Genomic DNA, 27,179 nt, shown 5'->3' with positions numbered 1-27,179 from the left:
AGAAAGATATATTTCGGTTTGGAGAAGATGGATAGATTATAGTCAGAATAAATAGGGGATTAAAAAGTTTCATCTATCTTATGAGTACATTTTAGATTAGTATTGATATTTGGCATTACTATGGTTTAATTAATATTGACTTGTTTATATTATTCTTTTTGTTTTAATTTGCTTATATTTATCTTAAATGGGAGTTAAAGTATTTTATGGATTTGGTTACTTATATAGTTGGGTAATGTTAATTAGAATTGGAGTATTAATTTGTAACCCTCTGGGAAGTGGGGGGGAGGGTTAGGGGTGGGTGGTTTTGGGGATATTGTATACCGTATAAAACTTTTCAATTAAAAAAAAAGAGAATCCAGAAGGCGCCATCAATTGCTGTCAGTGAGTGTTTCATTGGGGTCAGGTGCTTGAAGCCTGATTTCTCAGAAAAAGGGCCAGGGTTTGGAAGGTGGGCCAGTCTTCCCCTCTGCACCCATTTTACAGCTCTCTGCTCTGCTGGTCCGTGAACTTCCTCCTGCGGATCTTCATGGCAGCCTTAATTTCCCGGGTGATTAATTCTTGCCAGGGTTGGCTGTGAAGAAGGAGCCATTGGAGAAGGTCAGCTTGGGAAGGCCCCAGAGTGGGAGCATGGTGGGGACGGTGGAAGAAGAAGATCTTTTACAAGCGGTCCTTGACTTGCAAGACCTTCTGTCCCTCCCTCCTCCCGTCTTTCCTTCCCTTCCCTTCTCTTTTCTCCTCCTTTTCCCTGCTTCCTTCCTTCCTTCCTCCCCTTCCCCCCGTTTCCTCTACTCCCCTCCCTCTCCCACTTCCTCCTTCCTTCCTTCTCTTCCTTTCCCTCCCCTCCTTTCCTCTCCTCTCCTCCCCTCCCTTTCCCACTCCTTCCTTCCTTCCTTCATTCTCCCTTCTCTCTTCCTCTCTCCCTTTCCCACTCTTCCTCCTTCTTTTCTTCCCTTTCCTTCTCTTTTCTCCTCCCTTTCCCTGCTTCCTTCCTTCCTCCCACCCTCCCCTCCCCTTCCCTCCTCTCCTTTCCTCCCCTCCCTGTCCCACTCTTCCTCCTTCTCTTCCCTTCCCTCCTCTCCTCTCCTCCCCTTCCTTTCCCACTCCTTCCTTTCTTCCTTCCTTCCTTCATTCTCCCTTCTCTCTTCCCCTCTCCCTTTCCCACTCTTCCTCCTTCTCTTCCCTTCCCTCCTCTCCTCTCCTCCCCTTCCTTTCCCACTCCTTCCTTTCTTCCTTCCTTCCTTCATTCTCCCTTCTCTCTTCCCCTCTCCCTTTCCCACTCTTCCTCCTTCTTTTCTTCCCTTTCCTTCTCTTTTCTCCTCCCTTTCCCTGCTTCCTTCCTTCCCTCCGCCCTCCCCTTCTCTTCCCTTTCCCACTCTTCCTCCTTCCTTCCTTCCTTCCCTCTTTTCCTCTCCTCTCCTCTCCTCTCCTCCCTTTCCCACTCCTTCCTTCCTTCTTCCCTTCCCTCCTCTCCTCTCCTCTCCTCCCCTCCCTTTCCCACTCTTCCTCCTTCCTTCCTTCTTTCTTCCTCCTCCCTTTCCCACTACTTCCTTCCTTCCTTCCTTCCTTCCTTCTTTCTTCCCCCTCCCTTTCCCACTCCTTCCTTCCTTCCCTTCTCTTGCCTTCCCTCCTCTCCTCTCCTCTCTTTCCCACTCTTCCTTTCTTCCTTTCTTCCTTCCTTTCCTCTCCTCCCCTCTCCTCCCCTCCCCTTCATTTCCCACTCTTCCTCCTTCTTCCCTCCCTCCCTTCCTCCCTCCTTCCCTTCTTCCCTCCCTCTCCTCCCTTTCCTCTTCTTCCTTCCTCTTCCCTTCCCTTCCCTCCTCCTCTTTCTTCCTCTCTCCTTCTTTCCTTCTTTCTTTTACTTGCAACGATACCTTTAAACAACTTCAAACAATAACTGTCTGTCCCAAGTCCTTGGGTGGCATTCGATAGGTGGATAAAAATGCCACATCCAGCCTAAAGATCTGGCTGATTGTGGGACCAACCGCCATAATAATTACCCGGGTTTTATTTCCGGTGGATGAGGGAGGGTTTTCGTGAATCCTTTTTTGCCAACTAGCCAGTAGGTGTCTTCCAATCCTTTGCCCTATTTAAAAAAGGGACATGTAAATCCAATAGAATGGGTATTTTTTAAAAGAATAGGAGCATGTTATTAATATTTTTTTTTTAAAAAATCAGTTATGTTTTTGTAAGTCCATTTCCAAAAAGAAAAATTACAAAACAAATTCCTCACCGCTCAAAAGAAAAGGGAAAAAAAAAACAATTCAAACAACAGCCCAATGCAATAAATAAGAATCTGATCATTGATGGAATTGGGAAATTGATCTCTTCTATCCAGCTGAATCCAGAATCACTTACAAAGGTTTGGCCAAGTGAAGCCTGATCTGCCCACTCCTGCATTAATGATCCTGCATTTTGGGGAAACAATAAAGGTTCCCCCCTTAATTTCATTATGTAGCCAATTTCAATAATCATAATCATAAATATTAACAGAGGCGGAATAACAGTGGCAAAAGAAAGCAGACGTAGGACCAATAGGGATAGGCGCCTTGGGTGCTATCCCAAAACATCTGGAGCATCCCTTGAACACCACTGGCGTTGACAAAAGCCCCATCTGTCAATTGCAAAAGGCAGCATTATTTTGAACAGATGACCGATGACATCAAATATCCACATCTGGCTATCCCAGGTCCTTTGGAAGGACTGGATAGGAAGACAAAAATGGCCATCTGGTCTGAACATCTGGCTGACTATCCCATGAACCAGACGTCAGATTGGCCCCCAACCCTGTTAGCTTTCTGTAAAGTTTTCAAGACTTGGCTATCCCAGTTTTATTGTTAACAAGCCAAATTGTCTTGCTTTGTATATATTCAAATTAGACATTTTAATGTTTGTTTGTGTTTTAATGGTTTTATTGTTTTGAGATGTTTTTAAGATTTTAATTGTAATATATGTTTTTGCATTGTGAGCCACGCAGAGTCATTCGCTCCAAGAGGTGGTTATAGAAATCAAATACATACATATGTATGCAGACATACATACACACATGCATACATACATACATACATAAAATGCTGCCCAACTGCCAGCATCTCTGGCCATTTGCCCAGGAAAGTTGAGAAAGGATTTATGCAATTTTGGGCAGTTCATTATCTAGATTTTAGGTATAATTATTGTTAGAGTCGTGGCTGAGAGATAGGTGGCCATATAAATTGTATAAATCAAATTCATTCATTCAGTCAGTCAGTCAGTGAATCAGTCAGTCAGTGAATCAGTCATTCAGTCAGTCAGTCAGTCAGTGAATCAGTCAGTCACAGTGAATCAGTCAGTCAGTCAGTGAATCAGTCAGTTAGTGAATCAGTCAATCAATCAGTGATTCAGTCAGTCAGTCAGTCAGTGAATCAGTCAATCACAGTTAATCAGTCAGTCAGTCAGTGAATCAGTCAGTCACAGTGAATCAGTCAGTCAGTCAGTCAGTCAGTGAATCGGTCAGTCAGTGAATCAGTCAGTCAGTCAGTCAACCAGTGAATCAGTCAGTCAGTGAATCAGTCAGTCAGTCAGTGAATCAGTCAGTGAATCAGTCACAGTGAATCAGTCAATCAATCAGTGATTCAGTCAGTCAGTCAGTGAATCAGTCAGTCAGTCAGTCACTGAATCAGTCAGTCAGTCAGTGAATCAGTCAGTCAGTCAGTGAATCAGTCAGTCAGTGAATCAGTCAATCAATCAGTGATTCAGTCAGTCAGTGAATCAGTCAGTCAGTCAGTCAGTGAATCAGTCAGTCAGTCAGTGAATCAGTCAGTCAGTCAGTGAATCAGTCAATCAATCAGTGATTCAGTCAGTCAGTCAGTGAATCAGTCAGTCAGTCAGGCAGTGAATCAGTCAGTCAGTCAGTCAGTCAGTCCTGCAAGGTGAGAAGGGAGTGAATACCCCATTATGTGTTTCAATGGTTGTGCTTCCTCCAATGAACAAAAATCACAGGCAAGTCAAGAGGACTAATCCCCTGAAACAGGTAGACCCCATCGTTCCAACACGATGGTTCAGCAAAGTTGCTGAGGTTGCCAGCTGAAAACCTGACACTCAGGTTCGACACCCAGGCCCTGTGAGCTCCCGTTTCTTGCTCCAGCTCCTGCCCACCTAGCAGTCTGAAAGCATGCAAATGTGAGTACCGGTAGTCCTCGATGTAGGACCACAACTGAGCCTTAAATTTCCGTTGCTAAGTGAGACAGTTCTTGTGAATTTGGCTCCATTTTACAACCTTCCTGGCCAACCATTGTTAATTTGAATCGCTGCAGTTGTTACGTTAGTAGTACGGTCGTTAAGCGAATCCGGGCTTCCCCCATTGACTTTGCTTGTCAGAAGGCCGCAAACGGGGATCACGCCCCCCCCCCCAGGACGCTGCAACCATCCATGCCAATTGCCAAGCGTCTGAATTTTGATCACGTGACCCTTGGGGATGCTGCAATGGCCGTCAGTGTGAAAAACGGTCGCCAATCAACGTTGTAACCTTTTTTTTGGTGACCTTTCATGCAACAGTCACTAAATGAATCATGTAAGTCAAGGGCAGGACCGGACAGAGGGGAAACTTTTCTTTTCCTTTCGTTTCCCCCCCCCCATCCCACTGAAACCTCCTTACCTTCAGTTCTGTCTTCCCTCTGAAGTTCATTTTGTAACCATCTTTAAGATTCTGAAGGATCCTCATTGTATTTTGGCTGATGTGAATCCTGTAGGCTGGAAATGGTGGTTTGATTTTAGCAAGAGAGAAAAGGGCACACCTCAACCCTGGCCGCATCCCTGGCACATACGCTCAAAATTCTCCAAAGTGCCTGAAGGCAGGACAAGAAGCAACGGATGGAAACTCATCAAGGAAAGAAGCAACCTGGAACTAAGGAGATATTTCATGACAGTGAGGACAATTGACCAGGGGAACCACCTGCCTCCAGAAGCGGTGAATGCTCCAACACTGGAAGTTTTTAAGAAGAGACTGGACAGCCATTTGCCTGAAATAGTATAGGGTTTCCTGCCTGAGCAGGATGTTGGACTAGAAGACCTCCAAGGTCCCTTCCAACTTCTTCTTCTTCTTCTTCTTCTTCTTCTTCTTCTTGAACCTGGCTGAGGCTCAACTGGAATCTCTTTGTCCAATTTTCTTCCTCCTCCTCCTCCTCCTCCTCCTCCTCCTTCTTCTTCTTCTTCTTCTTCTTCTTCTTCTTCTTCTTCTTCTTCTTCTTCTTCTTCTTCTTCTTCTTCTTCTTTTTCTTCTTCTTCTTCATCTTCTTCGTCTTCTTCGTCTTCTTCTTCTTCTTCTCCTTCTCTCCTCCTCCTTCTCTATTCTTCTTCTTCTCTTCTTCTTTTCTTCTTCTTCTTCTTCTTATTCTTCTTCTTCTGCTTTCCTTCTTCTTCTTCTCTTACTTCTTCTTCTTCTTCTTCTTCTTCTTCTTCTTCTTCTTCTTCTTCTTCTTCTTCTTCTTCTTCTTCTTCTTCTTCTTCTTCTTCTTCTTCTTCTTCTTCTTCTTCTTCTTCTTCTTCTTCTTCTTCTTCTTCTTCTTCTTCTTCTTCTTCTTCTATTATTATTATTATTATTATTATTATTATTATTATTATTATTAGCCAGAGAGAAATCAAAGGAGAAAAGTAGAATTAACTGATCTAGGATGTTTCCTGTCTGGTCTACCCGATAAGGCTGATACATGCCCCCTTGTTGTTTTGGGCTCAAACCATGGTTTCCCCCTCATTACTTTGGTAACAAAACTGGTCTCTTTCCATCTAGGTCATCTTGCTTGCTCTCTAATATAATGCTTGCAAGAGTACAGACTAACAAAGTTGGAAAGCATCAGAACAGAGCTGGAAGGGACCTTGGAGGTCTTCTAGTCCAGCCCCCTGCTCAAGCAGGAGAACCTATACAGTCTCACACAGGTGGTTGTCTAGTCCCTTCTTAAAAAAATCTCCAGTGATGGAACACCCACGATTTCTGGTGGCAAACTGTTCCACTGGTTGATTGTCCTCACTGTCAGGAAGTTTCTCCTTAATTCCAGGTTGCTTCTCTCCTTGACCAGTTTCCATCCATTGTTTCTCGTCCTTCTTGATAATGGAATAACAGAATTGGAAGGGACCTTGGAGGTCTTCTAGTCCAACCCCCTGCTCAGGCAGGAGACCCTAAAACCTTTTTGGAAACTGGCTATCCAGTCTCTTCTTTAAAACCCCCAGTGATGAAGCACCCACAAACTCTGAAGGCAAGCCCTTCGACTGGTTACTAGTCCTCATTGTCGGGAAGTTTCTCCTGAATTCCAGATTGCTTCTCTCCTTGGTTAGTTTCCATCCACGGTTTCTTTGCTTTCTGAGGCTTCGGAAAACACACACACACACACACACCAACAAACTTCAAATTAGATGTCAACGCTGCAAATATTGTATATTCTTGCTTTTGACAATATGCAGAATTGTCTGGTAAATATGGGGTTAATAAAGAGCAGAAGGGGCGTTGGGGGTAAAGCCCAGGGAAAGAAAGAGGAAGAAAACATTTGACCTTCACACTAATTGGATAGTGTGAGATACTAGGCCTAATTTAGGGAGGGAACATGCCGATAATTTAACTGCTCAGAGGAAGAGAACGTGGATCCTAGCATCCCTCCGTTGTGCCTGTGCCTACGTTTTGTAACAATAGAAGACTTTTAGGAAAATAAATGCCTGGAAGTTCTTTGGAATGTTTCATTAGCCGGAACCACAACATCAGAGGCCTTGCCCGCAATTCCACACTAACATTTCCTTAACAAACCACCCAATCCTTACGCAATCCGGTGGACTCTATTCGCGAAGCCGTATTCACCGTGTCTCCAAACAGACAGTACCTGGGCATGGTGAGACCTACCACTCCTGCAGCACAGGGGCCTAGGAAAGTTAAAAAGAAAAAAGAAAAAGGAAAAAAAAAGATTGAAGAAATTAATGAGATGAATCTAGGTCAGTGGTGGCGAACCTATGACACGCGTGCCAGAGGCGGCACTCAGAGCCCTCTCTGTGGGCACGCGCACCATGCCCCGGAGATGGCAACTGTCTCTCTTCAACCAGCCGCCCGCTAACTCGCCAAAGTCCCACATGGCTGGATGCATCCCGGTATGGCTGGTTTCTCTCCCCCCCCCCGTCCTGTCCCTCCTGGCCTCCTGGCCTTTTCCTGGGCACAACCCACTGCATCGCCTCCTCAGCTGTCGGCCATGGGCCATACCGTCGGCCCCCATGTGCTCATTGGCCTCTGTTTGGGGGGGCCGATAGTGTCAGGCAGCAGCTGCCCCGGCCCCTGCCTTGCCCCATGGCAATGGCACCCCCTGCCCTGCCTCGCCTCACCCCGCAGGACGAGCCTCCTGCCCACCGCCCCGCCTGCCAGAGACCCCCTGGATCTCCCCCAAACCTGCCCACCCCTCCCACAGGCATCCCTCCCCACGAGCAACATTGAGGTGACCAAGCCCACCTTGGCCCCACCCACCCAATCTGCTGTGACCACCACAGCCATGCCCATCCAGTGGGCCACACCCACCCGGCACCCGGCGATAAATAAGTGGGTTTTGGGTTGCGGTTTGGGCACTCGGTCTCTAAAAGGTTCGCCATCACTGGTCTAGCTTTTGCTACCGGAGCGTAGAAAAACTCAAAGAAACAGTGCAAAACCGGAAGATGCGGAGAAACCTTGCTTGGTGCAAAGAATTGCAAAGACAGGTTTTTGCTAAGCCAAAACAAAGTTTCCCCCCCCCCCCCCCAAGAATCAGGTCTGGTTTTAAGTTGGAGTATAGTTTTAAGGACCTCCAGATGGAGGGCAATCTTGTTTGATTCGATCTTGGTTTTAATAGGTAGTCCTCGACTTACGACCACAACTGAGCCCCCAAAATTTCTGCTGCTCAGCGAGACATTTCTTAAGTGAAGGATAATAATGACACTGCGGCCATACGGCATGGGGGAATTCGCTAAGACAGAAGAGGAAGCCCTGAGGATGCGGTCTTCAGCAGGGGGATGACACGGAGGGAGGGAGGGAGGGAAGGAACAGAAAAGGGAGGGAAGTAGAGGGAGGAGGGAAGGAAGGAATGACAGGGAGGGATGAAGGAAGGAAGGAAGGAAGGAAGGAAGGAAGGAAGGAAGGAAGGAAGGATAGGGAAGGATGGAGGAAGGGTGGAAAAAAGGAAAGGGACAAAGGAAGGAAAGGAGAGAGGGAGGAAAGAATAGTATGGGGTGGAATGGAATAGAATAGAATTACAGGATGGAATAGAATAGAATAGAATTGGAATTAGGAATAGAATAGAATAGAATAGAAATAGAAACAGAATAGAATAGAATAAAATAGAATTGAAATTAGGAATAGAATAGAATAGAAATAGAAGTAAAAATAGAAATAGAATAGAATAGAATTAGAAATATAGAATAGAATAGAATAGAATAGAATAGAATAGAATAGAATAGAATAGAATAGAATAGAATAGAATAGAATAGAATAGAATTGGAATTAGGAATAGAATAAAATAGAATAGAATAGAATAGAATAGAATAGAATAGAATAGAATAGAATAGAATAGAATAGAATAGAATAGGAATTAGGAATAGAAAAGAAGAAGAAGAAGAAGAAGAAGAAGAAGAAGAAGAAGAAGAAGAAGAAGAAGAAGAAGAAGAAGAAGAAGAAGAAGAAGAAGAAGAAGAAGAATAGAATAGAATAGAATTAGAAAGAATAGAATAGAATAGAATAGAATAGAATAGAATAGGAATTAGGAATAGAAAAGAAGAAGAAGAAGAAGAAGAAGAAGAAGAAGAAGAAGAAGAAGAAGAAGAAGAAGAAGAAGAAGAAGAAGAAGAAGAAGAAGAAGAAGAAAAGAAGAAGAAGAAGAAGAAGAAGAAGAAGAAGAAGAAGAAGAAGAAGAAGAAGAAGAAGAAGAAGAAGAAGAAGAAGAAGAAGAAGAATAGAATAGAATTAGAAAGAATAGAATAGAATTAGAAAGAATAGAATAGAATAGAATAGAATAGAATAGAATAGAATAGAATAGAATAGAATAGAATAGAATAGAATAGAATAGAATAGAATATTTGGCCAAATGTGATTGGACACACAAGGAATTTGTCTCTGGTGCAGAAGCTCTCAGTGTACATACAAGCAACAAGTGATAAATCATGATTATAATCATAAAATACATTCATCATAAATCATAAGGTACATAGGATGATAGTCATAGGGTATTAAATAAGCGATCAGCATAAATCATAGTAGGGTACAAAATGAAACAATTAACATAAATTGTAAGTTGCAAGCCACAAAATTATAGTCATAAGAAGATAAGGAGACAGGTAATAGAAAAAGTGAGAAGAAGAAGAGTAATTCAGCCTTACTAGATAGTTTGACAGTGTGGTGGGAATTAGTTGTTCAGCAGAGTGATTGGACCAAGAAGGAAGAAATAAACCTGGATACCTGAATGCAGCCCCATCCGTATCTTAACGGGCAAATCCGGGATATGCTTCACTCGGAAAGTTCCCACTGAGCTGAGGATATCCAGAGACATGTTGGCGATCTCCGCCGCGTGCCTGTGGCCGTTGCGTTTCGGGAGCCCTGAAGCCACCATATAAGCATCACCGATGGTCTCCACCTGGAAACCAAAATATTGCGGGGGGGGGTCCTCTCTGAGCTGGGTGGTTTTCTTGAAGACGTTTCATTATCCAAACTGGGTAACGTCATCAGTGTCAGAAGGGAAGGGGGCTGGAGGAGGAGAAGGAGGAGGAGGAGGAGAAGGAGAAGGAGGAGGAGAAGGAGGAGATGATGGTGGACCTTGGTGCTCTCTGAACTTGGTAGTTTTCTTGAAGACGTTTCATTATCCAAACTAAGTAACGTCATCAGTGTCAGAAGGGAAGCGGGCTGGAGGAGAGGAGGAGGAGGAGAAGGAGGAGGAGGAGGAGGAGGAGGAGGAGGAGGAGGAGGAGGAGGAGGAGGATGGAAAAGGAGGAGGAGGAGGAGGAGAAGGAGGAGATGATGGGGGACCTTGGTGCTCTCTGAACTTGGTTGTTTTCTTGAAGACGTTTCATTATCCAAACTAGGTAACGTCATCAGTGTCAGAAAGGAAGGGGGCTGGAGGAGGAGAAGGAGGAGAGGAGGAGAAGGAGAAGGAGGAGAAGGAGATGATGGTGGACTTTGGTGCTCTCTGAACTTGGTAGTTTTCTTGAAGACATTTCATTATCCAAACTAAGTAACGTCATCAGTGTCAGAAGGGAAGGGGGATGGAGGAGGAGGAGGAGGAAATGGAAGAGGAGGAGGAGGAGGAGGAGGAGGAGGAGAAGGAGGAGATGATGGTGGACCTTGATGCTCTCTGAACTTGGTACTTTTCTCGAAGACATTTCATTATCCAAACTAGGTAACATCATCAGTGTCAGAAGGGAAGAGAGATGATGGAGGAGAAGGAGGAGAAGCAGCAGGAGGAGGAGGAGGAGGAGGAGATGATGGTGGACCTTGGTGCTCTCTGAACTTGGTAGTTTTCTTGAAGACGTTTCATTATCCAAACTAGGTAACGTCATCAGAAGGGAAGGGGGCTGGAGGAGGAGGAGGAGAAGGAGGAGAAGGAGGAGGAGGAAATGGAAGAGGAGGAGGAGGAGGAGAAGGAGAAGAAGAAGGAGGAAGAGGAGATGATGGTGGACCTTGGTGCTCTCTGAACTTGGTAGTTTTCTTGAAGACATTTCATTATCCAAACTAAGTAACGTCATCAGTGTCAGAAGGGAAGCGGGCTGGAGGAGAGGAGGAGGAGGAGAAGGAGGAGGAGGAGGAGGAGGAGGAGGAAATGGAAAAGGAGGAGGAGGAGGAGGAGAAGGAGGAGATGATGGGGGACCTTGGTGCTCTCTGAACTTGGTTGTTTTCTTGAAGACGTTTCATTATCCAAACTAGGTAACGTCATCAGTGTCAGAAGGGAAGGGGGATGATGGAGGAGGAGGAGGAGGAAGAGGAGGAGGAGGAGAAGGAGAGGACTGTGGGGTCCTTGGTGCTCTCTGAGCATGGTTGTTTTCCTGCAGACGTTTCATGACCCAACTAAGTAACATCATCAGTGCCAGAGGGAAGTGAGGGACTATAAACTGAGAGCAAAGCCCACTCCTTACTAGCACTGATGGTGTTCCCTAGTAGTTGTATGTAGCAGGATTCAACCTGGACTCAGAGGGGAGATATTAGCAAACCTCAAGGCCGTTGACAAGGTGGAAAAATCAAAACACATTCCAGAAGAAGAGAATCACAAACTCCTTTAGTCTTGAAGAAAAGTGGAAAACAAGGAGCTACCTTGTAGACATCATGATGACCAATGATGGCGTCAAAGAGAGTGTAGAGGTCATTCAGGAAGTCCACAATTTCAATAGGCTCACAGAGGGCGGACATGGTGGTGAAGCCGATGATGTCACTGAAGTAGATGGTAACCTCGTCGAAGTATTCGGGCTCCACAGATGCTCCTCTTATCAGCGTTTCAGCCACTGGCCTGAAATAGCATTAAGACAGGGGTGGGGAACTATGGCCATTTTATGACCTGTGGACTTCAACTCCCAGAATTCCTGAGCCAGCATGGGGGAACTATGGCCCCTTCATGACTTGTGGACTTCAGCTCCCAGAATTCCTCAGCCAGCATGGGGGAACTATGGCCCTTTCATGACTTGAGGACTTCAACTCCCAGAATTCCTCAGCCAGCATGGGGGAACTATGGCCCCTTCATGACTCGGGAACTTCAACTCCCAGAATTCCTGAGCCAGCATGAGGGGAAACTTTGGCCCCTTCATGACTCGGGAACTTCAACTCCCAGAATTCCTCAGCCAGCATGGGGGAACTATGGCCCCTTCATGACTTGAGGACTTCAACTCCCAGAATTCCTGAGCCAGCATGGGGGAACTATGGCCCCCTCATGACTTGAGGACTTCAACTCCCAGAATTCCTGAGCCAGCATGGGGGAACTATGGCCCCTTCATGACTCGGGAACTTCAACTCCCAGAATTCCTGAGCCAGCATGAGGGGAAACTTTGGCCCCTTCATGACTTGAGGACTTCAACTCCCAGAATTCCTGAGCCAGCATGGGGGAACTATTGCCCCTTTGCGACTTGTAGTCGTAAGTTGAGGACTCCCTGTGTCTAGAGGAGAGGCTTGATTGCTTTGCACTTACAAGGGGAGCATCTGCGACAGCAGCTGCTCCGTCTTCTGCTTTTCCACCTCCAGTTCTTCCGTTCTCTCTCTGATTAATTCCTCCAAGTTGCTGGAATAGTTTTCCAACATCCGCAGCATGGAGTCCATGATGTTCGTCCGTTTTCCTTTGTTGATGGTTTTGAACTTGAGGAGGGAAAGGCAGGAATCGAGGCTGGATTTCGGAGTGCAGTGCTTCTCAGTCCACCCGATAAAATATAGCTTTTGTTGGCTAAATCTGCATTGACTAGAAACAAACCCTCCACTCTCAATGCAGAATCCACAAACCAGCCTAAAGTCACCCAGCTGGCTTTCACGCCTAAGGCGGGACTAGAACTCACTGTCTCCTGGTGATTGGCCCAAAGTCACCCTGTCAGCTTTCATCCCTAAGGCGGAACTAGAACTCACCACCCCCTGGTGATTGGCTCAAAGTTACCATGTCAGCTTTCATGTCTAAGGCGGGACTAGAACTCACCGTCTCCTGGTGATTGGCCCAAAATCACCCAGCCGGCTTTCATTCCTGAGGCGGGACTAGAACTCACCATCCCCTGGTGATTGGCTCAAAGTCACCCTGTCAGCTTTCATGTCTAAGGCGGGACTAGAACTCACCGTCTCCTGGTGATTGGCCCAAAGTCACCCAGCCGACTTTCATTCCTAAGGCGGGACTAGAACTCACCGTCTCCTGGTGATTGGCTCAAAGTCACCCAGCCGGCTTTCATCCCTAAGGCGGGACTAGAACTCACCGTCTCCTGGTGATTGGCTCAAAGTCACCCAGCCGGCTTTCATCCCTAAGGCGGGAGTAGAACTCACCGTCTCCTGGTGATTGGCCCAAAGTCACTCAGCCGTCTTTCATGCCTAAGGCGGGACTAGAACTCACCGTCTCCTTCTTTATATCCTGGTGCTTTAACCCGACTGGGTCTCAATATAATAAGGAACGCCGTACAATAAATGAATCAACCTCAGAAGTCCTAACCTGTTCAAAGACCTTGTCAAACGTCGGCCTTCGCTTCGGCACTTCACTCCAGCACTGCTTCATCAGCTGGATGTATTGCAAAGGGGTGTTTTCCAGGGGAACGCTCGGCCGAAACAAAGTCAGGGGGTGCTTCAGTTTGCTTATAATCTCTGGGCCAAAGAGGAAAAAAAAAATCACAAAAAAAGTCCTTTTCGTCAGAGGTCGAGTCCCTAATCATTCCTCTCTTCCCAAGAGAACCGACGACACGGCGTCACCCAATTTCGCAGACGCAGAAAACGGGTTAATTCGTTGTACAGGGAGTCCTCGACTTACGACCGCAATGGAGCCCCAAATTTGGGACGTGAGTTTGGCCCCATTTGATGACCTTTCTTACCAGACGTTGTTCAGTGAGTCACGGCCGTTGTTAAGTCAGTAACCTGGTTGTTAAGTGAATCTGGTTACCCACTTGACTTTGCTAGTCAGAAGGTCGCAGAAGGGGATCACGTGACCCCGGGACACTGGAACGGTCATAAATACAAGTCAGTTGCCAAGCGTCCGAATTTGGATCACGTGACCGCGGGGAGGCTGCAACGGTCGTAACTGTGAAAAATGGCCATAAGTCCCTTTTTTCAGTGACGTTGTAACTTTGAGCAGTCACCAAATGAATTGTTGTAATTCGAGGACTACCTATACAGCTAAAGGTTTTTCCTTCCTTCCTTCCTTCCTTCCTTCCTTCCTTCCTTCCCTCCTTCCCTCCCTCCTTCCTTCCTTCTCTCCTTCCTTCCTTCCCTCCCTCCCACCTTCCTTCCTTCTCTCCTTCCTTCCCTCCCTCCCACCTTCCTTCCTTCCCTCCCTCCTTCCTTCTCTCCTTCCTTCCCTCCCTCCTTCCTTCCTTCCTTTCTTCCTCCCTCCGTCCCGCATTCCTTCCTTCCTTCCCTCCCTCCTTCCTTCCTTCCCTCCCTCCCTTCCCTCCTTCCCTCCCTCCCATCTTCCTTCTTTCTTTCCTTCCCTCCCTCCTTCCATTCTTTCTTTCCTTCCTTCCTTCCTTCTTCCCTCTCTCCCTCCTTCCTTCCTCCTCCCTCCTTCCTTCCTTCCTTCCTTCCTTCCTTCCTTCCTTCCTTCCTTCCTTCCTTCCTTCCTTCCTTCTTTCCCTTTCTTTATTTTCTATGTTCTGTATTAGTTTGGGTTCATTTTTATGTTCTCCTTAAAACTTTTAATCGTGTGTGTGTGTGTGTGTGTGTGTGTGTGTGTGTGTGTAGAGCAAACAAACAAAGAAATCGATAAATAAAATGGTTTAATTCATAACCAAGTGAAGGGTGTTGCACGAACCTGCCCCCCCCTCGTGTCACTCTTTGGCTTTCTTTAGAGTGACAACCTATAATCCATGTTGTGCATGGTGGCTGTGTAGGGAACTATTGCAGCCCTCTCATTACATGATTCGGGCAGCAACACAAAATCCTAGACTGGAATTTAGAATTTAGAATAATAGATCTGGGAGGGACCTGGGAGGTCTTCTAGTCCAACCCCCTACACAGGCAGGAAATCCTATACCACTTCAGACAATGGGGATGTTTTATTTATGTCTTTATTAAGCCGGCATGCCACCCAACCCTTCACGGCTCTAGGCAGCTCAGAACACTCCGAGACCTTACAATAAAATCAACGTAAAGTAAGATCAAACACAGCAACGGAAGGGAAGGGAGCCATCTGAACTGAGAAGAAGGGAAGCTGGGCCAAGGGTTCAAGCTGTCCCAAAAGGCCAGCAACATTTGACCTAACGAAGGGGCCACTCTAAAATAACCTGGGGGGAATAGTGTGCCTCAGTGGGCCTGCTGGTAGGCCTGGCCCTGAGGCTTCCTCAGAGCAGGGCTCTCCAACCTTGGCAACGTTTAAGATTTGGCAACTTCCACTCTCAGAATTCTGGGAGTTGAAGTCCACAAGTTTTAAAGTGGCCACGTGGCATGGCTGGCGGAGGAATTCTGGGAGTTGAAGTCCACAAGCCTTAAAGTGGCCATGTGGCATGGCTGGGAGAGGAATTCTGGGAGTTGAAGTCCGCAAGTCTTAAAGTGGACAAGTGGCATGGCTGGCGGAGGAATTCTGGGAATTGAAGTCCGCAAGTCTTAAAGTGGCCAAGATTGAAGACCCCTGCCTTGAAGACGCAGAGTGCAAGGGACAGCGACGGTGCTGTCCTTGGTCCTGAAACTCTAAATTACAGAAAGCTCCACAGAATAGGTTGTCTCTGACTTACGCCCATTGGTTTAGTGACTGTTCAGAGAGACAGTGGCAGTGAAAAAAAAGTGAATAACAGAATAACAGAGTTGGAAGGGATCTGGAAGGTCATCTAGTCCAGCCCCCTGCTCAAGCAAGAGACCCTGTACCATTTCAGACAAATGGCTGTCCAGTCTCTCTAGAAATACTCAATTCCTGCAATTATTCATTATATGTTTTAGCCTCCAGTATAATAATAATAATAATAATAATAATAATAATAATAATAATAATAATAATATATTATAGTATAGTATATGTATGGCCAATACATTAAAAAAATAGCTGGGAAAGCAGATAATAACAAGATCTGGCAATGGCTAAGAGCAGGAAAATTGAAGAAAGAGACCGAGGGACTAATTCTGGCTGCACAAGACCAAGCCTTAAGGACAAATGCATATAAAGTCAAAATTGAGAAGACAGCAACAGACAGTAAGTGCCGCCTATGCAAAGAAGCTGAAGAAACAGTGGACCACCTGGTAAGCTGTTGCAAGAAGATTGCACAGACTGACTACAAGCAGCGGCATGACAAAGTAGCAACAATGGTGCATTGGAAGATCTGCAAAAAATATCATTTGCCTGTAAGCAAAAACTGGTGGGATCATAAAATAGAGAAAGTCATAGAAAATGATAAAATTAAACTGCTCTGGGACTTCAGAATTCAAACAGACAAGCACCTGCAACATAACACCCCAGACTTAACAATTGTCGATAAGAAAGACAAAAAAGTCTGGATAGTGGATGTGGCAGTGCCTGGAGATAGCAGAATAGAAGAGAAAGAACTGGAGAAGATAACAAAATACAAAGACCTACAAATAGAAATAGAAAGACTGTGGCAAAAGCAAGCAAGGGTAGTACCAATAGTATAGGCTCCTTGGGTGCAATCCCAAAACAACTGGAGCACCACTTGAACACCATTGGCATTGACAAATTCGCTATTAGTCAATTGCAAAAGGCAGCCTTATTAGGAACTGCTTCCATCCTGCGACGATACTGTAATACCATCAAACATCCACATCTGCCTATCCCAGGTCCTGGGTAAGGACTCGATAGGTAGACAAAATGCCAAATCCAGTCTGAACATCTGGTTGACTGTGCGATGATCAATAATAATAATAATAATAATAATAATAATAATAATAATAAGAAGAAGAAGAAGAAGAAGAAGAAGAGGAGGAGGCGGAGGAGGAGGAGGAAGGAGGAGGAGGAGGAGGAGGAGGAGGAGGAGGAGGAGGAGGAGGAGGAGGAGGAGGAGGAGGAGGAGGAGGAAGAAGAAGAAGAAGTTGGAAGCAACTTTCTGGAAGCAGGTTGTCTCACTGGTTAATTATTCTAACCGTCAGGAAATTCCTCCTTAGTTCTAGTTTGCTTCTCTCTTTGGTTAGTTTCCATCTGTCGCTTCTACCTGTAGTATGGAGTTAAGAGGGGACAAGAGCTGCAGAGAAACATCTGAACAGCAAAGAGCTGACCTTCAGCCGACAGCTCCGCCGTGCCATAGGGAGGCCCTCGGAGTATTACTTCTTGCAGAATGATGGCAAAACTGAACACGTCGCCTTGCAAGCTGCCTTTGGAGCCCAGCTGAGGATCTCTGAGTAATTCAGGAGCAGTCCAAAGCAATTCTTAAAAAAAGAAAAAAAGAAATAAAAATCAAAACGCGGACCCTGTTAGTCAGCCATGGGTTGACGAAAGGTTCTGTAAGGATTGCCCTTTTTTTAGCCCAGATCTTACAATACAGATTGAAGAAGTTGGAGAGCTGTTTATAACTCCAGGTTAAGTTTTCCAGGGCATTGCAAGTTTGAAACGCTTCCGTCGTGGTTTAAGTACTATTGCTTCCCTGCCTTCTGGGATTGAAAGTTATTCGTGCATTCACTCATTAGAACTTTTACTAGCTTTTGTTTTTATTTTATTTTTTTTTCTGGTTTCTTTGGTCGGTGAATTTAAGGCTATTGAAAACATGAGGATAATTAAGTTCCTTTCCTTTCCCTTCCTTCCTTCCTTCCTTCCTTCCTTCCTTCCTTCCTTCCTTCCTTCCTTCCTCTCTCTCCATTCCCTTCTCTCCTCCCTTCCCACCCTTCCTTCTTTCCTTTCTTCTTTCTTTTGTTCTTTTCTTCTTCCCTCCCTTTTCCCTTCTCTTCCCTTCCCTCCCTCCCTCCCTCCCTCTTCCATTCCCTTCTCTCCTCCTTTCCTCTCCCTTTCCTTCTTTCCTTTTTTCCCTTGCTTCCTCCTTCCCTCCCTTTCTTCTCTTCTTTCCTCCCTCCCTCCCTCCCTCTTCCATTCCCTTCTCTCCTCCTTTCCTCTCCCTTTCCTTCTTTCATTTTTTCCTTGCTTCCTCCCTCCCTCCCTTCCTTCTTTCCTTCATTCCTTCCTCCCTCCTTCCTCCCCTCCCTCCTTCCCTCCCTCTCTCCCTCTTCCATTCCCTTCTCTCCTCGTTTCCTCTCCCTTTCCTTCTTTCTTTTTTTCCCCTTTCTTCCTCCCTCCCTCACTTCCTTCTCTTCTTTCCTTCCTTCCTTTTCTCCCTCCTTCCCTCCTTCTCTCCCTCTTCCATTCCCTTCTCTCCTCTTTTTTTCTCCTTTTCCTTATCTTCCTTCCTTCCTTCCCTTCTTTCCTCTCCCTTCCCATTCCCCTTCCTCTTTTCTCTCCCTCCTTTGATGTTTTTAAGCAGAAAAGTCGTCTGAATGGTCATCTCTTAGAGAAGTACCAGCTGCTTCTGCACCAAGGGGGGGGGTTATTCTAGAAGACCTCCATGGTCTCTTCTAACTCGACAGTCTATCTCTTCCTTGCCTCTTTCTCTACTCCACAGTATCCTAAAAACAATATCAACATAATATATTCCCCCCAGAATTCCATGTATAGATATTCACCGAAGTGCTCAATTTCTTCCTTACGGAAAAAAACAGGCAAACTATTAGTAAGTCACTGTTTACCACGAGACGGAAGGCAAATAAATTAGATACGGGTAGTCCTCAACTTACAACATTTCGTTTAGTGCAGTGGTTCTCAACCTGTGGGTCGGGACCCCATTTGGGGTCGAACGACCATTTCACGGGGGTCGCCAAACAACGCAGTCCACAGTTTTTCCCCTCTTCCTTAGCTGTGCTACTCCCTTTTATTCTATTGGCTTTTGAAAGCCAATAGAAGAGACTCTCTTGAATAAAGTCTAATTCTATTGGCTTTCAAAAGCCAATAGGAATTGTCCAGGCTGTCTCTGCCCTGCTGAGCCCGCCAAAAGTCCCATTCTGCAAACGGTGCTGCACCAGTTGAGTAGTCCTCGACTTACGACCGGTTGAGTAGTCCTCAACTTACGACCGGTTGGGGGTTGCGGCATTAAAAAGGTTGAGAACCACTGGTTTAGTGGCTATTCAAAGTTACAATGGCACTGAAAAAGGTGAGTTATGACCGTTTTTCACAGTTACAACCTTTGCAGCCTCCCCATGATCATGTGATCAAAATTCAAACGCTTGGTACAAGAAATGGAAAATCAGGGTTTCAGTCTATCGTGGTGGGCATATTTACAAATGCAAGCTAGAGATGATAAAGATGTTAAACCTGTATGAATTTTATAAGGAACAAACTGCGTTTGATACGACATTGTTAACTTCTGATGGGAAATTAATTAAGGAAACGTGTAATTTTCTATTAACTTTGAAAACGGAAAGCGAACAAGTGAAAGAAGCAACGATAAGGTGGGCGAAAAATGTTGGATACAATATAGAATTAGAAAAATGGCAAAATTTCTGGGAAAGAAGTCACAGAGTGAGAATGCCAAGTTCCTACAAAGAAAATTTATATAAAATGTTTTATAGATGGCACTTGCCACCAGCTAGACTAGCAAAAATGTTCAAAAACAAGTCAGATAGATGTTGGAAAGGTAAACATAAGTCAGGCACTTATTATCATGTTTGGTGGACGTGTGACAAAGCAAAGAATTATTGGAAAAAGATACATGCCTGGCTAGAAAAGATGTTGGGAAAACATGTAGATTTTAAACCTGAACTTTTTTTTATTAGGTATAATGCCAGAAGAGACTGACAAACAAAGCATATATTTGATTTTGCACGTCACAACAGCGGCAAGAATTCTATTTGCGCAATACTGGAAAAATAAAGGAATACCATCAGATGAAGAAATAATCAAAAAAATACTAGAATGCGCAGAGATGGACAGACTGACTATGAGGCTGAAATAAAAAGAAGAAACGAAATATTACCAAACTTGGGACTTATTTTATCGATGGCTAGAGAAAGAATAAAGGATTAGGAATTAAATATGTATTAGCAAATGTAAACTCAGGCAGCACGTTGGTTGAAAAATTGTTACTGAATGTATGGGGGGGAAAAAACAATAAAAACTTTTACCCCCCCAAAAAAAATAATTCAAATGCTTGGCCAATGGCTCAGATTTACGACGGTTGAGCGTCCCGGGATCACGCGATCCTCTTATGTGACCTTCTGTTAAGCCAAGTCAAGAAGGGAAGCCGGATTCACTTAACAACTGGATTACTGACTCAACAACTGCAGTGACTCACTTAACAACAGGGGTGAAAAAGGTCGTAAAACGGGGCAAAACTACCTTCGGCAGAGGCCTGATCCTGGGAGACCCCCTGGGCGGCTAGTAGCTCCCCGTAGCCATAATCCGTGATTTTCAACACAAACCGTCCATCCACCACACAGTTGCGAGATTTGAGGCGCCCGTGGGTCAAGGCCTGGCTGTGTAAGTATTTCATGCCCTGGAAACAAAATAAAAATAAAAACAAAGCTTTGGCATTTTCCTCTGGGCCAATAGAAGAAACACGTGAAAAATTAAAACAATCCGCCTTCAGAAATGGGCCCTCAAGATGGTGGGATTTTACCTCAGCTGGTTTTTAGGACGGGCCTGGTCATCCTTTTACGGAGTGGACAGTTGGGGAGTGTGAGTGAATGCTAAAACACTGGAAGTTTTTAAGAAGAGACTGGACAGGCATTTGTCCGAAATGGGATAGGGTTTCCTGCCTGAGCAGGGGGTTGGACTAGATGACCTCCAAGGTCCCTTCCAACTTTATTATTATTATTATTATTATTATTATTATTATTATTATTATTATTATTATTATTATTATTATTCCAAAATGAGGAGATAGGGCACAAGGAAATTGGCAGAGGTAAGGTAAAAATTTAAATTTCTTGGACTCCAGAACCATCCAGGGTCCAGAACGACAAGATGGAAGCCAGGATTGCAATGACACTTCTAGGATTCACCTTTCATTTAAATTCAGATGGAGTCATGTTGATATTGGATTCATTCAATTCCGTGAATAGGATGAATTCTTTAGGTATGTGTGCTCGGCTGAAAGGATCTGGAGCCGAATCCAAGAATTTTAGGGGCCTTTTTGCAAGCTGGAAAAGTGCTTTCAGCACTTTTTAAGCACTAACTGACCATGTCTATCTAACTCCTTGGGATTAAAGGTAGGGTCACTCTTCAGAGCTGTATTCACTTAACAACAACAACAAAAACAACAACAAAAACAATAATAATAATAATAGTAATAAAGTTGGAAGGGACTTTGGAGGTCATCTAGTCCAACCCCCTGCTCAGGCAGGAAACCCTATACCATTTCAGACAAATGGCTGTCCAGTCTCTTCTTAAAAACTTCCAGTGTTGAAGCATACACAGCTTCTGGAGGCAGGTTGTTCCACTGGTTAATTGTTCCCACTGTGAGGAAGTTTCTTCTTAGTTCCAGGTTGCTTCTCTCCTTGATCAGTTTCCATCAGTTGTTTCTTGTCCTGCCCTCAGGTGCTTTGGAGAATAGTTTGACTCCCTCTTTTTTGGGGCAGCCCCTAAGATATTGGAACACTGCTATCCTGACCCCCCTTGTCCTTCTCTTCGTTAAACTAGCCATACCCAATTCCAGCAACCGTTCCTTATATGTTTTAGCCTCCAGTCCCCTAATCATCTTTGTTGCTCTTCTCTGTACTCTTTCTAGAGTCTCAACATCTTTTTATATCGGGGTAACCAAAACTGGATGAAATATTCAAGTATGGTTTACCAATGCCTTATAAAGCAGTATCACCTCTTTTTGTGATCCCGATTCTCTGTTAATGCAGCCCAGGATTGCATTGGCTTTTTGGGCAGCTGCAGCACACGGCTGGCTCCTGTTTAGCTGATTGCCTACTAGGACTCCGAGATCCCTCTCACAGTTACTACTTGAGCTAGGTACCGCCTATTCTGTACCTGTGCATTTGGTTTTTCTGGCGATAGAACCTTACTGCAACAGCAAGTTGAGAAACCAGAGGGAGACTTACTTTAATTAAATCCATCAAAAGGGATGATTTAAACATCCAGTCTAACTTTATGTCCATGTTTTGTAGCAAGTCCTGGAGGCTTCCCCTGGAGCAGAAACCCATCACGATTGCAGAAAGGCCCGTGTCAGATAAAACACCCAGAAAGGGGTTCACATTTTCATGGCGTAAGTCCCTCATCTACAGACAAATCAAAAAAGAAGAGAACAAGGAGGTTAAATAATAATAATAGTAGTAAAGTTACTACTTTACTCAGGGGCTGCCATAAAGAAGAGGGAATCAAGCTATTTTCCAAAGCACCTGAAGGCAGGACAAGAAGCAATGGGTGGAAACTAATCAAGGAGAGAAGCAACCTAGAACTAAGGAGAAACTTCCTGACAGTGAGAACAATTAATCAGTGGAACAGCCTGCCTCCAGAAGCAGTAAATGCTCCAACAATGGAAGTTTTTAAGAAGAGACTGGACAGCCATTTGTCCGAAATGGTGTAGGGTTTCCTGCCTGAGCAGGGGGTTGGACTAGATGATCTCCAAGGTCCCTTCCAACTTTACTACTATTATTATTATTATATAAGGAGGTGTAAGAAAGCACAGCATGGCTGAATGGGAAATTGTGGAAGGAGAAGTCCATCTACTTGAGAGGTTCCATTTTCTTGTTGTTGTTCAGTCACTAAGTTGTGTCTGATTCTTTGTGGCCCCCATGGACCATAGCACGTCAGAGCCACCACCACTCCATCCTCCACTATCTCCTGGAGTTCATCCCAAATCATGTTCCTTGCCTTGATGACCATATCTAATCACCTCATCCTCTGCCGTCCCCTTCTCCTATTTCCTTCCATCGTCCCCAACATCCGGGTCTTTTCCCAGGAGTCTTCTCCTCTCATTGGGTGGCTAAAAAATTTGAGCTTCAGCTTCAGGATCCGTCCTTCCAAAGAACATCCAGAGTTGATTTCCTTTAGGATCAACTGATTGAATCTCCTAGTACAGGGGTAGGCAGCCTTGGCTCTTTTATGACTCGTGGACTTCAACTCCCAGAATTCCTGAGCCAGCCATGCTGAGGGGAAAGGGAGAGGTTTCCAAGCTGAGCCATGCTGGCTCAGGAATTCTGGGAGTTAAAGTCCATGAGTCATGAAGGGGCCAAAGTTCCCCCATGCTGGCTCAGGAATTCTGGGAGTTGAAGTCCACAAGTCATAAAGGGGCCATAGTTCCCCCATGCTGGCTCAGGAATTCTGGGAGTTGAAGTCCACGAGTCATGAAGGGGCCATAGTTCCCCCATGCTGGCTGAGGATTTCTGGGAGCTGAAGTCCGCAAGTCATGAAGGGGCCATACTTCCCCCATACTGGCTGAGGAATTCTGGGAGTTGAAGTCCCCAAGTCATGAAGGGGCCATAGTTCCCCCATGCTGGCTGAGGAATTCTGGGAGTTGAAGTCCATGAGCCATAAAAGAGACAAGGTTGCTTACCCCTGTCCTAGGACTTTTGCTTCCATTTTGAGGGTGCCAAGGTTGCCTTTTTCACTGAAAAATGTGACTTATGACCGTTTTTCACACTTATAACCCTTGCAGGGAATTGATGTCCACTTGTCTTAAAGTTGCCAAGGGTGCGAAACACTGAGTTAAGATGTGTACGTGGGGCACAATTTGCTCTCTCCCTTTCTACGTACCTTGGTAAGCACATGGGTTGCGCGTGGCTTCCAATCACTGGCCAACACAGTCTCCAGTTTTTTCAGCCATACCCAGTTTCCCTGTCCAAGCAGAGCAAATCTTTTAAAACCAAAGTTCATATAACAAACTTTTTCACAGGGGTCCTTACGGGAATCAAGCGCATGTTAAACAAATTTGGTTCTGCCGATTGATTTTGATCATCAAAAGATCCCCGGGATGTCAAAAATTGTCCCGCATGTATCCGAATTTACAGCCCAAATGTTGGAGATGTGGAAGTTTAGATGCAACCTATTTTCACATTTGGTGGACTTGTAGAGATATAAAAGCTTTTTGGATTAAGATTTGGTGGAATATTCAAAAGATTTTTAAGAGAGAGATAAAGTTTACTCCGCAGTTATTTTTGTTGGTTATTATTGTAGACTTTGATGTTAAAGAAATCAACTTGATGTTGAATCTTATAACAGCTGCAAGATTATTAGTGGGGCAATATTGGAAGAAAAACTCTCTGCCTACTATGGAAGAATGGATACTTAAGGTGTCTAATTTAGCAGAAATGGCGAAAATCTCCGCCTATTTGAAGGACCATTCACAAGAAAAATATATTATGATTTGGAAAAGATGGATTGATTACATTCAAAAAAAAATATGAAACTGAAAAGTATTATCTTGCATATGAGTAGATTTTAGATAATTATTAATAGTTTTAATTATATTATTATTTTTGTTTATAATTCGTTAATACTTGTCTTGAAAAGGAGTTAAAGCGTGTTATGGTTTTGATTGATAGTATAGTTGGTTAATGTTAGTTAGATTATGTTTGTTTATTTGTTACCCTGTAATCAGCTCTGGGAAGTGGGGGAGGGGGGGAAGGGGTTTATATTGTATTAAATTTGTAAAACTTTTTATTAAAAAAAAAAGATCCCCGGGATGTCACCAATGGTGATCACGTGATCCCGGGACATTGCAACCATTGTAAATACACGGGGTTGCCAATCGCTTGCATTGTGATCTCTTGACTGTGGGGACACTATGATGGTTGTAACAGCAAGAACCGTGGATAACCTCAGCCACTTGGATGCTACCAAGATAAACGGGGATTAAGCCCAGACAAAGAAAATAACTTGAGAAAACACCCCAGTCTGATCCCTCCCTAGTTCATATGAAAATAAAAGTGGGAGGAGTATATTCAGACTTGCAAGATTTTGTTACTATAGCTTTACAATGAAAGATCTAATAGTGGTTAAGGCACCAGACTAGACACTGGGAGACAGTGAGTTCTAGTTCCTCCTTTAAACAGGAAAGGTAGGTGGGAGACTTTGGGCCAATCACCAGGGACAATGAGTTCTAGTTCTGCCTTAGAGACGAAAGGTAGCTGGGTGACTTTGGGCCAATCACCAGGAGACAGGGAGTTCTAGTTCTGTCTTAGAGACAAAAGATGAGTGACTTTGGGCCAATCACCAGGAGACTGGGAGTTCTAGTTCTGTCTTAGACAAAAGATAGCTAGGTGACTTTGGACCAATCACCAGGAGACTGGGAGTTCGTCTCTGAAAGGTAGCTGGGTGACTTTGGGCCAATCACCAGGAGACAGTGAGTTCTAGTCCCACCTTAGCTATGAAAGCCAGCTGGGTGACTTTGGGCCAATCACCAGGAGACAGGGAGTTCTAGTTCTGTCTTAGAGACAAAAGATGAGAGACTTTGGGCCAATCACCAGGAGACTGGGAGTTCTAGTTCTGCCTTAGCAATGAAAGATAGCTGAGTGACTTTGGGCCAATCACCAGGAAACTGGGAGTTCTAGTTCTGCCTTGTGCATGAAAGTCAGCTGGGTGACTTTGGGCCAATCACCAGGAGATGGTGAGTTCTAGTCCCACTTTAACCATGTAAGCCAGCTGGGGGACTTTGGGCCAATCACCAAGAGATGGTGAGTTCTAGCCCTGCTTTAGAGACAAAAGATAGCTGGGTGACTTTGGGCCAATCACCAGGAGACTGGAAGTTCGTCTCTGAAAGGTAGCTGGGTGACTTTGGGCCAATCACCAGGAGACAGTGAGTTCTAGTCCCACCTTAGCTATGAAAGCCAGCTGGGTGACTTTGGGCCAATCACCAGGAGACAGGGAGTTCTAGTTCTGTCTTAGAGACAAAAGATGAGAGACTTTGGGCCAATCACCAGGAGACTGGAAGTTCTAGTTCTGCCTTAGAGACGAAAGGTAGCTGGGTGACTTTGGGCAATCACCAGGAGACAGTGAGTTCTAGTCCCACCTTAGCCATGAAAGCCAGCTGGGTGACTTTGGGCCAATGACCAGGAAACTGGGAGTTCTGGTCCCGCCTTAGCCCTGAAGGCCAGCTAAGTGACTGGGCCAATCACTAATATTCCCCCATTTTTGTCTCTGCCACTATTTTGGGCTTTATCGATATTGATGGAGAGGGATCTCAAGAAATCCTCACTGCTCCTACGTCATGAAGGTCTCCCTTACCTCGTACACAGCCACATTGGAGGTTTCGTAGGTTAGAGTTGTGCTTTTCACCGACAACGAGTGGGTCACGGATCTGAGGCTGTGTTCTTCAGAGCAGCTCTTTGACTCGCTGAGGTTGTCAAGAGTTAACCTCTGGGAAAGCAAGCAATGACAGCCAGGAATTAAGCAAAGATGGAGACCAAGGGGGGGGGGAAAGAGCATATACGGGTAGTCATCGACTGACAACAGTTCATTTAGTGACCGTTCAAAGTTACAACGGTGCCAAAAAAAAGGGACTCCTGACCGGTTTTCAGAGTTACGACCTTTGAAGCATCCTCACGATCACGTGATCAGAATTTGGAAGCTTGGCAACTGACTCCTATTTATGACGGTCGCAGTGTCCCCGGGGTGATGTCCCAGTGGTTCACACTTATGACCGTTGCAGCATCACGTGTGTGTGTGTGTGTGTGTGTGTGTGTGTGTGTGTGTGACGTGGTCCCCTTTTGCAAACTTCTGACAAGCCACGTCAATGGGGGGAAGCTGGATTCACTTAACAACCGTGCTACTCACTGAACAAATACAGTGATCCACTTAACAACGGTGGCAAGAAAGGTCGTACAATGGGGCAAGACTTGCTTAACAACAGACATTTTGGGCTCTGCGGTGGTCGTAAGTTGAGGACAACCTGCACAGCTAGGAATTAAGCAAAGATGGAAACCAAGGGGGGGTATTGTCAACGCTGCTAACATCGGATATTTTTGCTTTGACGACAGATGGAGATGCAACCCTTTTCTTCTTATGTTTTACTCTTAGAGTTAGAGTTAGATGATGCTGGGGGGGGGGAGGAATGTGCATGAGAGTTTAGCTAGGACATAACAATGCTGAACCTAGTGTGAGAACCAAGGTTATTGAAATAAGAGATGATAAGAATTGGCGGCTAGAGAACTGGAGGGGAAGCCTGCGTTTCAAGCTAATTGGGGAATGTGATTTATGACAGTTAATTGGAAGAGGGAATTGTGCTTTGATACTATGTGCTCAAGGGGAGGGGAACTCAGATTATGGCTTCGACTATGTTAGTGCTGATGCTATGCTACTCGAATAAAGATTCTTTAAGGTAAACAATGCCTCGAAGTTCTTTGAAGAGGTTCATCTGTCGGAACCATGACAGGTATAGTCCTTGATTTACAACCATTCATTTAATGATCCTTTTGAAGTTACAAGGGCACTGGGAAAAGTGACATATGACTGATGCAACCGGCCACCATCTTGACTTTTTTGCCTATCTGGGCAGACTCCCCCCCTTAACCAATGAAAGACGGTCTCCCGTCACCTACCATTCGACTGATTTTGGTGTTTACAAAAGTTATATCGTCTAAAGTCAGAAACAGCCTCTGAGATCCTTTAACAAGTCGGCGGTTGGGGTGGCTGTTT

General features: G+C 45.0%; 1 protein-coding gene across 1 annotated transcript; it reads right to left on the bottom strand.

Annotated features, from left to right (window-relative positions):
- Positions 1–324: 324 nt before the first annotated feature.
- On the bottom strand, positions 325–27,179 carry LOC120316523 (retinal guanylyl cyclase 2-like; the record flags this gene model as incomplete). The annotated part of the gene is made up of 14 exons (XM_039362225.1): positions 325–574; positions 2,001–2,086; positions 4,634–4,728; positions 6,784–6,882; positions 9,428–9,602; positions 11,270–11,462; positions 12,135–12,298; positions 13,125–13,273; positions 16,838–16,987; positions 19,938–20,094; positions 21,647–21,823; positions 23,301–23,381; positions 25,770–25,901; positions 27,083–27,179. Coding segments are annotated over 14 exons (1,849 nt in total), but the record flags the coding sequence as incomplete, so codon positions are not given.

This window comes from Crotalus tigris, unplaced genomic scaffold (genome assembly GCF_016545835.1).
Source record: "Crotalus tigris isolate CLP2741 ecotype Arizona unplaced genomic scaffold, ASM1654583v1 scf7180000019400.125164, whole genome shotgun sequence".
Lineage (NCBI taxonomy): Eukaryota > Metazoa > Chordata > Lepidosauria > Squamata > Viperidae > Crotalus > Crotalus tigris.
This window is presented reverse-complemented; position numbering and strand designations above follow the sequence as displayed.